Source organism: Hypanus sabinus, chromosome 16 (assembly GCF_030144855.1).
Source record: "Hypanus sabinus isolate sHypSab1 chromosome 16, sHypSab1.hap1, whole genome shotgun sequence".
Classification (NCBI taxonomy): domain Eukaryota; kingdom Metazoa; phylum Chordata; class Chondrichthyes; order Myliobatiformes; family Dasyatidae; genus Hypanus; species Hypanus sabinus.
The window spans coordinates 21,284,868-21,298,542 of record NC_082721.1 but is presented as its reverse complement, the minus strand read 5'-3'; the positions used below and the strand labels follow the sequence as shown (position 1 = coordinate 21,298,542).

General features: G+C 40.4%; 1 protein-coding gene across 1 annotated transcript; it reads left to right on the top strand.

Moving 5' to 3' along the window:
• The first annotated feature begins 557 nt into the window (after nt 1-557).
• micos13 (mitochondrial contact site and cristae organizing system subunit 13) lies at nt 558-11,847 on the top strand. The gene is made up of 4 exons (XM_059991242.1): nt 558-822; nt 5,663-5,819; nt 7,889-7,940; nt 11,648-11,847. Exons 1-4 carry the CDS (start codon nt 671-673, stop codon nt 11,752-11,754), a joined length of 468 nt encoding a protein of 155 aa, XP_059847225.1. The 5' UTR covers nt 558-670; the 3' UTR covers nt 11,755-11,847.
• The last annotated feature ends 1,828 nt before the right edge of the window (nt 11,848-13,675 follow it).

Genomic DNA, 13,675 nt, shown 5'->3' with positions numbered 1-13,675 from the left:
GATGATAGTGTTGAATGCCAAGCTGCAGTCAATGAAGGGCATCCTGATGTATACAACTTCTTTCTTTAAATGGCAGAACTTTCTCAGTTCTCTCATTCAAAATCTACCAGAACCTCAAAAATCTCGGTTGTCATCCCTCAGAATTTTTTAAAGAGAAAAGAGAATCACTCTGTTCATCTTTTCCTGTTCCTAAGTATTACCTTTGTAAGTCTTCTCTGCACATGAAGAAAAGGATAGGATAGCCTGCGTGGAATGTAAGGTCCTTCACCCATTTCCACCAGTAATGCCGAAATTGGGGATGATTTCATAGCATCACAACATAATTTCAATTGAGCTGTAAAACCACTGGTGAGGCTGAGCCATAAAGCAACACCTCCATAATCAAAGACACATCTGATTAAAGCAATATACATTTGTTTAAGTGACTCCTCACCACTCGCAACCAAACATTAAAGGCTATCTTATACAAACGACGACCTTCACCCAACCTTTCCCTGCAAAGATCAAACGAAGGCGGGGCATAACGCATGCGCACAAGGTCCTGGCGTCGTTCCTGCCAGGACCAAACATGGCGACCTTCTAAACTATTGGGAAAACAAGCTGTCCCAGCCCGACAATGCTACGCCTTTTGATAAAGGTGCGAGAAAACAATTTCTTCTGAGGGTGTCTGATGTTAAAACCCATGCGTTTTAGAATTAAAATTCGACGAGCCTTTTCTTCCGATACGTCAGTGCGAAAGGTCAGGCTGAGGCCGCTGGGAGTTGGAGACGCCGCTTTAACTCCGCGCCTGCTCATGGCGTCCCGGTCGTTGGCTGTCGCCAGGTGAGGGGGATGTTGGGGAGGTTTGGTGGTGGGACAATTGGTGGTTGTCGGAAGGAGCGGCCTAGGCACAGGTGGTGAAGCAAGCAGATGCAGGTGGTGGAGGAGCCTTGCCTGTACTAATGGCGATGTAAAGGCGCCCCTCTCTCTGCTGTAATGGAATAATTACAAGCCCCAGTGTATGTTGAGACAGTCTGCAGTGGCCTGAGCTTTGGCTGACCTCTGTGCTGGACAGCAGTCACCATGCTTGACCAGCTTCCCATCGTTTCTGACGACTTGCTCAACTCCTAAGAGAGAAGGTGATGCAGTGCATGTTGTCTACATGGCTTTTAGTAAGGCATTTGACAAGTCCTTAATGGGTAGGCAGTTCCAGAAAGTTAAGGTGCATGGAGATCCGTGTTCCCTAGGGACCTTTTCTGAGACCTCTGTGTTGCATAGGTCACCTGCAGAACTAGTGGAGAAATTATAGATGGAGCTCAATTTGGGCAAGTGTGAGGTGTTACACCTTGGGCAGTCAAATATCATGGGGGAAAAAACATAGTTCAAGGCAGGATCCTTAACTGTACAGATGGATCTCAGGACCGAAGTCTGTAGCTCCCTAAAGTAGTCATGCAAGTCAAAAGGGTAGTGAGCATCATCTTTGGAGGCAAAAGATATAAGTCTGGATTTCAAATTGAGACTCTGGATCAGGAATGAGAGGGAAAAATCAGGTTTATTATCACTGGCATGTGACGTGAAATTTGTTAACTTAGCAGCAGCAATACATATCTAGCAGAGAAAGAAAAATAATAATAAATAAAATAAAACAATAATAAACAAGTAAATCAATTACATATATTGAATAAATTATTAAAATGTGCAAAAACAGAAATACTGTATATTTAAAATGTGAGGTAGTGTCCAAAGCTTCGAAGTCCATTCAGGAATCGGATGGCAGAGGAGAAGAAGCTGTTCCTGAATCGCTGAGTGTGTGCCTTCAGGCTTCTGTATCTCCTGCCTGATGATAACAGTGAGAAAAGGACATGTCCTGGATGCTGGAGGTCTTTAATAATGGATGCTGCCTTTCTGAGACACTGCTCCCTAAAGATGTCTTGGGTACTTTGTAGGTTAGTGCCCAAGATGGAGCAGACTAGATTTACAACTTCTTTCAGTCCTGTGCAGTAGACCACTTGTCCACTGCACAAGTGGAAGATGAGATGGTGTTATTCCTATTTGTATTTGACGTCACTTTTTGTCTGAGTCAAAGTAATCCTACGTCTGTTGGTACGTCTCCTTGATTCATGTATAGGAGGGGTTGGGGTGGTTATATTTATTGGCTATAGAGACTTATCCTAATGATACCCCCTCCTGGTGCATCATTTTGATAGTTGGCCCCACCCAGGATGAAGTAATTGCCTTCTGACACCCTTTCATCTTTAGGCTTTGTCTGCTTTGGTGTCTTAGCCATAACTTGGATCCCTTCCCATCTACTTTCCCAATACCTTTCTATGTTGATCTATTCCACTAAACATCTAACACATTGAAACAACCGCCTTTGCAAAACTACAACTGATGTACATTTCAGGGCTTCCATCACAGTTTGCAGACATGCTCTCTCCACATTTCTTCACTTTCACACTTCCATACCTTTGCATCTGTTGGTCTGCTTCTGTCAGGAGTGGTCGGAAGAAGATGGGAGGCGTTCATTTTTTTAAAGTTGTCTGTACTGAGGTTTTAGTGGACTGACTCATTTGATTTGTGTTCTCATTCTAGTTCCTTATGGTCAGCAATGGATTGCTGCTCTTTCACTTCACTGATCAAAGCTGAACTCTCATACGCAACACATGATGTCCTTCAAGCATGTTATGCATTTACTTTGAGTATGACCTCAATCCTAGTTAGTGATTGCATTTTATGAGGCACATAGTGTGATTACATTACAACAAGTTTTCTGAAAGAATTAAAGCTTAAAATCAATGTTTTGATCATGTACAATATCTTTTAACCTTTTGGGTAAAACATTCTTGTTAAGTTAAGCAATGTTTTAGACCACTCTCCATGCCATCCCCTCCAAAATATCAATTTCAAGTTACAAAATTAAATAGTAACTTTATCATCAACTACCCAAAATACCAATTTCTTGAATGTTGGAGTTTCATACCCAGAATAGAGTCACTCATATTTCTGAAGGTTCCCTAACAGTGACCATCTGGGTTTGTACAGGGTAGAATATTTTACAACCTTTCTAGTTCCAAGAAAGTAAGTTGTGAATTCAAATACTGCTCCAGAGTCCAAGCAGATGCTTCAGTGTATGACAGAGGGATTGCTGCACTATCAGATGGCTTCCCTCTTGGATGAAGAAGATCCACTGGCAGTATTTCAAAGGTTTTTTTTTGTCTGATGGTGCACCAAAATTTGGATGATAGCTGTGGGATTAATAAATTATTTTCATCTCAAAGACATCCACATTGAGTGTCAAGAAAGAAGGCAATCCCGTCAAGGATGAAGAGGCAGAAGCCTCTTTAAAAATCCTCTTCAACCATTTTCTGTCCTCGTTATGAATGTGCTTGATTCTATTACACAAGAAGCTTTCTGTTCAAGTCTAGCCATCACTACTCACTGGGAAACAAAGTATAAAAGGTTATCCACAGAATGAAAAACATGGTTTCAAGAGCAAATTATGTCCCTTCCGAAATTCTAAATCTTGGCAGTGAGGAATGCCAGACCCAAATCTCGTCGCTCACATCACTGAAGAGGATCAGGTGACCTCAGGGTTGCTTCAGCTTACCCATGCACCTGAGGAGTGAAAAAAAATCTTCTGAAGTGAATTGCCTCTGACATCTTCAAGGAGCAGTACCTCAAAAAGGTTGCATCAATCATTAAGGACCCCTGTCATTCAGGACATTCCTTGTTTTCATTGCTACCATCAGGAAGGAGGTACAGAAACCTGAAGGCACGTACTCGGCAATTTAGAAACAGCTTCTTCCCCTCTGCCATCTAATCTCTGAATAGACATTGAACTCAAGAACACTACCTCACTAATTTATTTATATTTTGGCACTACTTATTTAATTATATATATATATATTTAATTCATGTTTTTTTCTCTATTGTTATGTATTACGTTATACTGCTGCCACAAAGGCAACAAATTTTAGGATGTATGCCAGTGATATTAAATCTGATACTGATTATATTCACTGTATTAAAGTGTTTAAATTTGTTAACAAATTCCTGCAAAATATGGGACAGGGGGAAGAACTTACATTTAACCATATAACCATATAACAATCACAGCACGGAAACAGGCCATCTCGGCCCTCCTTTTCCGTGCCAAACTCTTAATCTCACCTAGTCCCACCTACCCGCACTCAGCCCATAACCCTCCACTCCTTTCCTGTTCATATACCTATCCAATTTTACCTTAACTGAACTGGCCTGTACTGCTTCTACAGGAAGCTCATTCCACACTCTGAGTGAAGAAATACCCCGTCATGTTTCCCTTAAACTTCTGCCCCCTAACTCTCAAATCATGTCCTCTCGTTTGAATCTCCCCTACTCTCAATGGAAACAGCCTATTCACGTCAACTCTATCTATCCCTCTCAAAATTTTAAATACCTCGATCAAATCCCCCCTCAACCTTCTACGCTCCAATGAATAGAGACCTAACTTGTTCAACCTTTCTCTGTAACTTAAGTGCTGAAACCCAGGTAACATCCTAGTAAATCGTCTCTGCACTCTCTCTAATTTATTGATATCTTTCCTATAATTCGGTAACCAGAACTGTACACAATATTCCAAACTTGGCCTTACCAATGCCTTGTACAATTTTAATATTACATCCCAACTTCTGTACTCAATGCTTTGATTTATAAAGGCCAGAGTTCCAAAAGCCTTCTTCACCACCCTATCTACATGAGACTCCACCTTCAGGGAACTATGCACTGTTATTCCTAGATCTCTCTGTTCCTCTGCATTCCTCAATGCCCTACCATTTACCCTGTATGTTCTATTTGAATTATTCCTGACAAAATGTAGAACCTCACACTTCTCAGCATTAAACTCCCATCTGCCAACGTTCAGCCCATTCTTCTAACCAGCATAAATCTCCCTGCAAGCTTTGAAAACCCACCTCATTATCCACAACACCTCCTACCTTAGTATCATCAGCATACTTACTAATCCAATTTACCACCCCATCATCCAGATCATTTATGTATATTACAAACAACATTGGGCCCAAAACAGATCCCTGAGGCACCCCGCTAGTCACCGGCCTCCATCCCGATAAACAATTATCCACCACTGGCATCTCCCATCTAGCCACTGTTGAATCCATTTTATTACTCCAGCATTAATACCTAACAACTGAACCTTCTTAACTAACCTTCCATGTGGAACTTTGTCAAAGTTTTAACAAACTTTTTAACAAATTTAACAATGTTTTTCTAGCTGAGCTACAGTGCAAAGGACTTCACATTAAATACATTGATTGTAAGGCTGCTTTTATGGTCATACCATTATCTGGGAGTAGCAAAGAGCTGCTGGTTTTGCAGATGCTGGCCAGGAAGGGACATAAACCGATCTTCTGCATTTTGGGATTTGATGCTCACTTGCACCAGAATAGCCATTACTTCTGTAGTTTGAAACAGAGAAGAAATTCTGTGCATCTGAATGATTTTTACTAGGTTTGTTGATATTACTAATTGAACCATAGCATTAAAGATAATTACAGCACTGTTCCACTGGTATAAAGTGGGTTGGTTTAGGCAATGTCCAGTGCTTTAAGGTATTCTCTCTGTTCTTGGAACTGATGAACTGAAACTAAAGAATTACTCATTCTATTATGATTTTGTTTTCAAGGTTCTTTACAAAGACTGGGATACTTGGAGGCAGCGTTTACCTTGTATATGACCAGGGCTTATTAGGAAGTGGTGAGCAAAGTTGTCAGGTGTTGAACAAGGTGTCTGTTGCAGTGCCAGAGGCTGTGGATCAGTGGTCGAAGTATATTGGAGTGGAGGTAATTGGTGAAGTAAATTACTTGTTCTCTGCCCCTCCTTGGTTCAATTTCCATAACAACAAATATAATTTATTATATATTAATTTTGAGGCTGTAAGTATCACTATCAAAGTCAACATTTTTGTAGCCCATGATTTCCCTTGAAATTGGGGATTGTCTAGAAATGCTGAAGATTCAAGCACATTACTTAGGGTTTGGAGTCACAAACAAGTCATACTGGTAAAAATTTCAGATTTGCACTGTACTGAACCAGATGGGTTTTCATGATTATGTGCAGGTTTCAAGGTCAGTGCTATTTTAATTCCAGATTTGTGTAATTACTTTAATTTCCCCAGTTGCAGTGGCGGGATTTGCACTTGTCTATGTAGTCCAGCACTCTGGATACCATGCTATCACTTGGACCATTATAATAGTGAACCCCTGTTGCTCATGAAGGCCAGTGTAATAATGACCAAGTAATCTAGTAATGGAAAGACTCCATCTGCCCTTTTTGTCCACTTCCATGTGTGATTGAGTTGCTTCTTTTTCCCAACTTCATCCCTCTCTCTTCTCTACCTGGCTTGATCTGCCCATCATCTTCACCTCTCCTTGGTCAGCCAGTCACCAGCTGGCCCTGTCACTGTGTTTGCCCTTCTTTATACTGGCTATCTTCCTTAGTCCTGATGCAGAGCTCCAGCTTAAAACTTTGACAGTTCCTCCACCTCTGTGCCCTTTCTCCCTCTCCCACCATCTCCCCACAACCTCAGTGATGCTACTAGACCCTCTGGCTTCCTCTTACATTTTGTTAGTTGCTCCAGATTCTAGCATCTGCAGTACTTTGCATCTCTTTTAATTTTAGTTAAGGAATAATCACTGATTTGGTGATGGGGGACACTACTCAATAATACCCTGAATTTCTTTAGGTCCACCCAACAGAACAGATAGCATTTTCATTTAATAGCTCACATAAATTGGGTGTAGATGCCTTAGTAATACACACAAAGTTGAGCTAGAGTTTTGTGGTCAGATCTTTGAATGTTTCATACAACTGTGACTGCTTCCATTTGAAACATGACTGATGTTTGTCGATTGTACAGGAATTGCTGGGTACATCGTATTACAGTCACAGAGTAAAACAGCATGGAAACAGGCACTTCACCTCAACTCATCCACACTGACTGTGATGTCCAGCGAGCTAGTTCCATTCTGGGAAAAAGCTTCTGTGCTTTCACCCTGCCCCTTGTGGTCTTGTAAACCTCTATCAGGTTACCCCTCAATCTCCTACATTCCAGGGAAGAAAGTTTTACGCGACACAGACACTCCTTGTAACACGGGCTCCATGTCCAGAAACATCCTGGCAAACCTTTTCTAGCTTAATAACATCTTTCCTATGGGCTGGCGTGGTAGCATAGTGGTTAGCACAATGCTTTACTGTACCAGTGATCCAGGTTCAATTCCTGCCACGGCATGTAAGGAATTTGTACGTTTCCCCCCTGTCTGCTGGGTTTCCTCTCAGATCCCAAAGATGTACTGATTGGTAGGTTAATTGGTCATTGTAAATTTTTCTGTGATTAGGCTAGGATTTAAAAACTGGGGAGCTGCCGGGCGGCGTGGCACTGTATCTCAACAGGTAAATAACCGTGACCAAAACTGCACATTGTACTCCCAAGTACAGATTGACTAATGTCTTGTACAGAGCACATAACACTATATAACTTCCAAGCTCCTCTATTCAGTTCCCTGACTGAAGGCTTGTGTGCCAGATGCTTTCTTTACCACCCTATCTGCTTTCAGCATGCTATACACTTGCACTCCTAGGACTTTATGTTCCATAGCACACCCCAGAACCCTGCAAGTTCTACCCTGGTTTGATCTCCCAGAACGTAATATCTCACATTTCTCTGGATTGAAAGCCATTTGCCACCCCTCATTCTACATACCTAGCTGATCAAGATCCCCCTGCATTTTCCATAACCTTCTATGGCATCAACAGCAACTTTGATTTTAGTATCATTTGCAAATTATTGAAGTTATTTCTGAAGCAAACTGGAATGATCTGTAGTATCTAATAGTTTATATTCTTTCTTCAGTTACCAGATATTCCCAAACTGAATGTTCCCGTTTCTGAATACTGGAATACAGGTAATTGGTTGAAAATATCTATAAATTGACTTCAGGAGAAGGCACTGATTATTTGTGGGTCTAATAATGCCAGCAAATGTTTAAGTCCTTGTCGAAGTGTCTGTTTTTGTGTGACTCTTGTTCTAAGCTTTGAGTACCAAACACTTGGACTGTGAAGTAGCAGTGTCACTACGTAGTTTCATGTGCATGCAGGAATATGCAGTGTTAAATAGGAGTGGAAAATCTGCTTCTCCCTCGATTGTTTACTCTTTCTCTTGTACCAGCTTTTGGATTATCTAGGCAGTTAGGTGCAATTAAGGGTAGAGGAAAAGGCGGCTAAGGTAATATAGAAAGGGGGAGACTCTGGCATAAGCATCAGTATGTACTGGTTGTGTTAAATGGCCTATTTGTCTGCTGACTGATGTGTGTGCATCAACCATATTTGCTACTTTGCAATGAACTTGTGATTGATGTTCTTACCTCAGTGTGCATTTTCAGTCATGATTTTGGAGTTGTTACATTGGGAAAGTTATCAAGGAAAACTTAATATTGGAAGTTGTAACTATAACATTGTGTGACATTCCTCTTAGGGTTTCTGTTTTGCCATGATAATGGAAAGATTTTAAGTAACCACACCGCAGGGTAGAGTTGAGCCAATGTTAATGGAAAGCCCCAGTACTCATCCTTGGATTATGAATAGGTTGCTGTAGGAAAGAGGGTAAAAATCAAACCACTCTCCCCAGAAGGCTGATGGAAGATTGGGGCCAGGCGTGTGTGTGAAGTACTCTACATTTGAATAGGCTACTGACAAAGGCTCTCATGTTAAAGATAAAGGCAAGACTCTGTAGTGTTTTGACTACTTGTAACATGTTGCCTCAGCAACATCCATGTCAATAGAGAAAAAACTATTTGGGAGGAAGTGTGCAGAATTAATTTTTACATCAAACTTTTGGTAAACCCAGTTCACTGGAGGTGTCCTGACAAAGGGTCTCGGCCTGAAACGTCGACATTGCTTCTTCCTATAGATGCTGCCTGGCCAGCTGTGTTCCACCAGCATTTTGTGTGTGTTGCTTGAATTTCCAGCATCTGCAGATTTCCTCGTGTTCACTGGAAGTTTCATTCTTCTTTACACTTGTGTATTGGAAATGACATTAAGCAATCTTGAATGAATTTGAAATTAAATTGGGAACAAGTTTTATTCCCTGAAAACTGATTCTCATTTTAATTAATCCATAATTATGCTACTCTTAATTTCAGAGCTTCTTTACAGCCCAATGAGGTGGTGTTTATGCCCCTTTCCTTTATCATATCATTAAATTTTGTTCATCTGACCCTCAATTCCTCTTAAATGTGTCATTGCTAATACAACAAAGTGATTCACAGGAACACGAGAGAAAATTTTGACACTCAGCTGGGACAGGTAACCTAAAAGCTGGTAACCAGGGAACATTCTCTCTCATTTTTTTTATATATTGCCACGCAGACCACCCATGGCTGTGAGCAGTAGGTTTTTACACAGCCTGAAAACTGCACAGCACTTTAATAAAACATATAAAAGAAAATTCCAGCTGCACAGCAACCAAGGCTATGTTCACGGGAGCATTTTAGTTGCTGTGCAGCTGCGCACCTGCATAGCTTAGAGGGAAGTGTGTACATGGGCCAAGCCACAAGATAAATCCCAAAGCAGAGGTAAAAAGACTTGCCTCTGGGTCTCTGGCAGCCTAAACTGCAGCCAAGTATGTTGAAGCAATTTAAATAATTAGATAATTTATCTATTGATCGACACTGTTGTCTGTGTATTAGAGCCAAGGGAGTGCACCATTTAACTTGCACAGAAAGAGTCTAAGCAAAATGGACAAGCTAACCCTGGGTCATGAACGCCTGACCTATAGACTCTTGTATATGTGAACAAGTTTCCATATTATTAAATTTCAAAGTTCAACATACTTGCCTTTGTTTCTTTGAACAACAGAACTGGTTTCCTCTCTCTTTTAGCAATTGTTTTATCAATGATTTGTGTTTATAATGCCATTCATTACAGTAGTATGGAGGTATGGTTACCCTATGGACTGATTTTTGTTGTGTTTTCTCACTTATGGACAAAAGTGTGAAAAAGAAACCCATTTGTTATCCAAGGACAGCTTGCAGTTTGTTTCCTTAAGTACATTTTAGTAAAAGCAGAAATTTCCCCAGAGCTTTGTAGCATCAAGCACTGTTACATATAAGAATCTTGATTGCAGAACGTGAGAGACTGGAGCTGAAAGGTAGGTGGCACAATAGGAACAAATCAGTCCTACATTATTTGAACATGAACTGGCTTGTGACATTGAGACTATGGCATGATTTAAAGCAACTGGATGATAGTTTTAAAAGGAAGAGTATAACAGGCTACAGTTCATTAGGATTGTTTCAATTAAGGAACTTGCAGAAGCAGAGAGGCTGACTGACACTTGAGCTGTAAATTCAGTGTTGTATAATTAAAGGGCAAATAACAGAAATAATATGGGAAATGAAATTCTGCATTGCTTCAGTTCTGCTGTATAATCAAAACGTGTCATTTAGCCTCTAATGAAGTGAGAGATTTTGCAGTGTTACTGTATGCCACAGGCGAAGGACATGTTCAGAAAACTAGGTTTTGAAGACAAAGGTAAAGTAAAAGCATGAAATGTTGTAAATGTCCAGCAGAACTGTTGACCTCTGAAAAGTTTAAAATCCTGGTAGCATAGGAATATTGTGTACAGAAACTAGAATCATAGGATAGTTTTGTACAGAAAGGTTCAAAATTGTTTACTGTCATTTCCAGTACACAAGTGTCAAGGAGAACAAAATAATTGTTACTCCAGATCTGATGCAGCACAGAAAAAAATACACATTCAGATAAAGAACATAATAATTATAAATATGTGAGATAGTTTATATACATTGATTGTATGTACAATGAATCAAATGTGCTAATTTGTGCTAATAAATGGTCATTTGGCTAATTAAATCAATGCAGCTCCCAGTAATTATCCTATCAGTCATTGAGCACTGAAAATTATTCTTTCAAGAAGGCCTCGATTCACATTGTTTCTACCAGCTCTACATAGCTCTTATTTTAGCTTTCATTGGCTATATAAAGCTCTAACCCAGGTTAGAATGTGAACATTAGGAGTATTCAATGTAACTCCATGCTAAAGAAAACTAAACTACCATAAGGGCATATGTATAATGTTGACCCTGAGTCTAAAACAACATTTATATATTGCAGCAAACATTTTGTAATGAATAGTAGGCTCATTATCTAACAAAATTTGATGCCAATCAACCAATACAGGAACCTTGCCAGAGGTGGGTTTTGGAGTACCATCTGGATTAGGATAGAGAGGTTTGAGGAAGGGAGTGGCTTGGAACCAAGGCAGTTGAAGGTACGGTTGCCTGAGGGCAGAATTGGACGAAGGTAGAAATCTTGAAAAGCTGGAAGAGATTCAATGGGAATAGTGAGGAAGGATTTAAAAATAAGGATGAGATAATAAAATGAAGCTGCAGGTTACCCATTGCAGATCAACAATCACACATGAACTTTGACTATATTTCAAAGAATCCCCTGTTGTTCCATTGGAACCCATGTTTGTCATCCAGGTCCACCTTTGTTTATGTAATTATTGAGGAGAATTGGGTGCCCTGTGTCATTTGTTGTGGACATAGTTAAAGACTGAACCAGCTTTTATTTGAATGATGTTTTGCAGGAATTGAAATGACTGTATCTTTCTTATCATCTGCACCTACAAAATTCAATGAATACACTGAAAAGGGCTGGCAGTACATCAAGAAGATGACGAGCAGCACAGGATGAAAACCACCATCATTGACTTGAGACTTTTTGTTCATGATATGATTGTAACAAAATGTAAATATTATATGATGGTAATAAAGTATATTTGACTGACTTTTTTTTCCTTTTGATTCCCAATTGGTCAATACAGGAGATGCAGTTTCATACAGGAGAAAACTAGTGAAAATTATTCTCATGTGTTTATGTGTACAATTCTACAGCTGTTTTACAAGCTGAACTTCGTGAGAGGATGGTAGAGTCTTGAGTTCTTGTATCTGATGAATCTGCTGTTTGTTCCTTAGATCTCCTAATTGTATCAGCTCCTGATGTATTTCAGTAGTCTATAGACCCCCCCTCCACCAAAAGCAACTAATCTGCTGAGGTACAGATTGAGAGACAGATTCTGGAAAGGTGCAAAAATAAGTTGTCGTGGGTGATTAACTAACCTAGTATAGGGCGATTCAGTAACCTCTTTAGTGAAAAAGGTTCAGGTGGGGCAGAGTTTGTCAGGTGTGTTCAGGAAGGATTTCTGACTAACTAGAAATAGGCTAACTGGAGGAGAGGCCAAACTGGATCTAGTTCTTGGCACTGAACCTGGTCAGGTATTAGATATCTTGACGGGAGAGCATTTCGGAGACAGAGACCACAACTCTCTGACCTTTACCACAGTCTTGGACTGGGATAGGAGCATATGTTATTGTGCGGTTGGGGTTGTTCAGTATTTGTGAGGGCAGGTCATGCCCCACAAGTCAGATTGAGTTCTTTGAGGATGTGTCAAAACAAATTAATGAAAGTAGGGCAATGGATGTGGTATATATGGATTTTAATAAGATGTTTGATAATGTTCCCCACGGTAGGCTCATTCAAAAAGTCACGAGGCTGCATGGATTCTGAATTGGCCTTTGATTTTCATAAATGACTTAGATGAGGAAGTGGAAGCATAGGGGGTTAGTAAGTCTGCAGATGATATGAAGGTTGGTGGTGTTATGGATGGTGTAGAAAGTTGTCATTCTTTACAATGAGATGTTAATAGGCAGAACTGAGATGAAAAGTACAGATGGAATTCAATCTGTAAAAATGTTAAGAGAAACACTTTGGAAGGTCAAACCTAAAGGCAAAGTACAGGGTTAATGGCAGCATCCTTACCCAGTATGGAAGAACAGAGGGATTTTGAGGTGTATGTCCACAGAAATTGCCGTGCAAGTTGATAGGATGGTTAAGAAGTTGTATGGTGTGTTGGCCTTCATTAGTCAGCAGATATGAGAGCTCAAGAGACATGAGTTAATGTTCTTAAGGCCATCACCCCAACTGGGCATGACTGCTGACAGCAGCTGACCAGAGTCCTCTGTCCTGTGCCAGTTTTTCCAAGATATGTAGCCCATCGAAGATCCTTCCTATCCCAGTGACGAGGTCTTTGGAACTTCTGTTGGCATTTCTGTAGTGCTGGGTATTTATGTGATGGGGTTTCTTGTCCAAAGCCTGGCTGTGATGGAGTTAAGGCAATGTTGCAGCTCTAAAACTCTGGTTAGACTACACATGGAGTATTGTGTTCAGTACTGGTCACCTCTTTATAGGAGGTAACATGGAAGATTTTAGAGTGCATGTAGAGGAGACTTACCAGGACACTGCCGTGTTTTGACAGCATGTATAATGAGGAACGATGGAGCACATTATAGTTTTTCTCTTTGGAGCATAACAAGATGAGAGGGGCTTTGACAAAGATGTACATGATGATAAGAGGCATAGATAGAGTGGATAACCAGCACCTTTTTCCCAGGGTGTAAATGGCTAATGCAAGAGGGCATAATTTTAAGGTGATTGGAGGTAAGTATAGGAGGATGTCAGTTTTTACACAGAGAATAGTGGATGTGTGGAACACACTGCCAGGGGCAGTGGTAGAGGCAGATTTTTAGAGACATTTAAGAATCTCTTGGGTACAGTG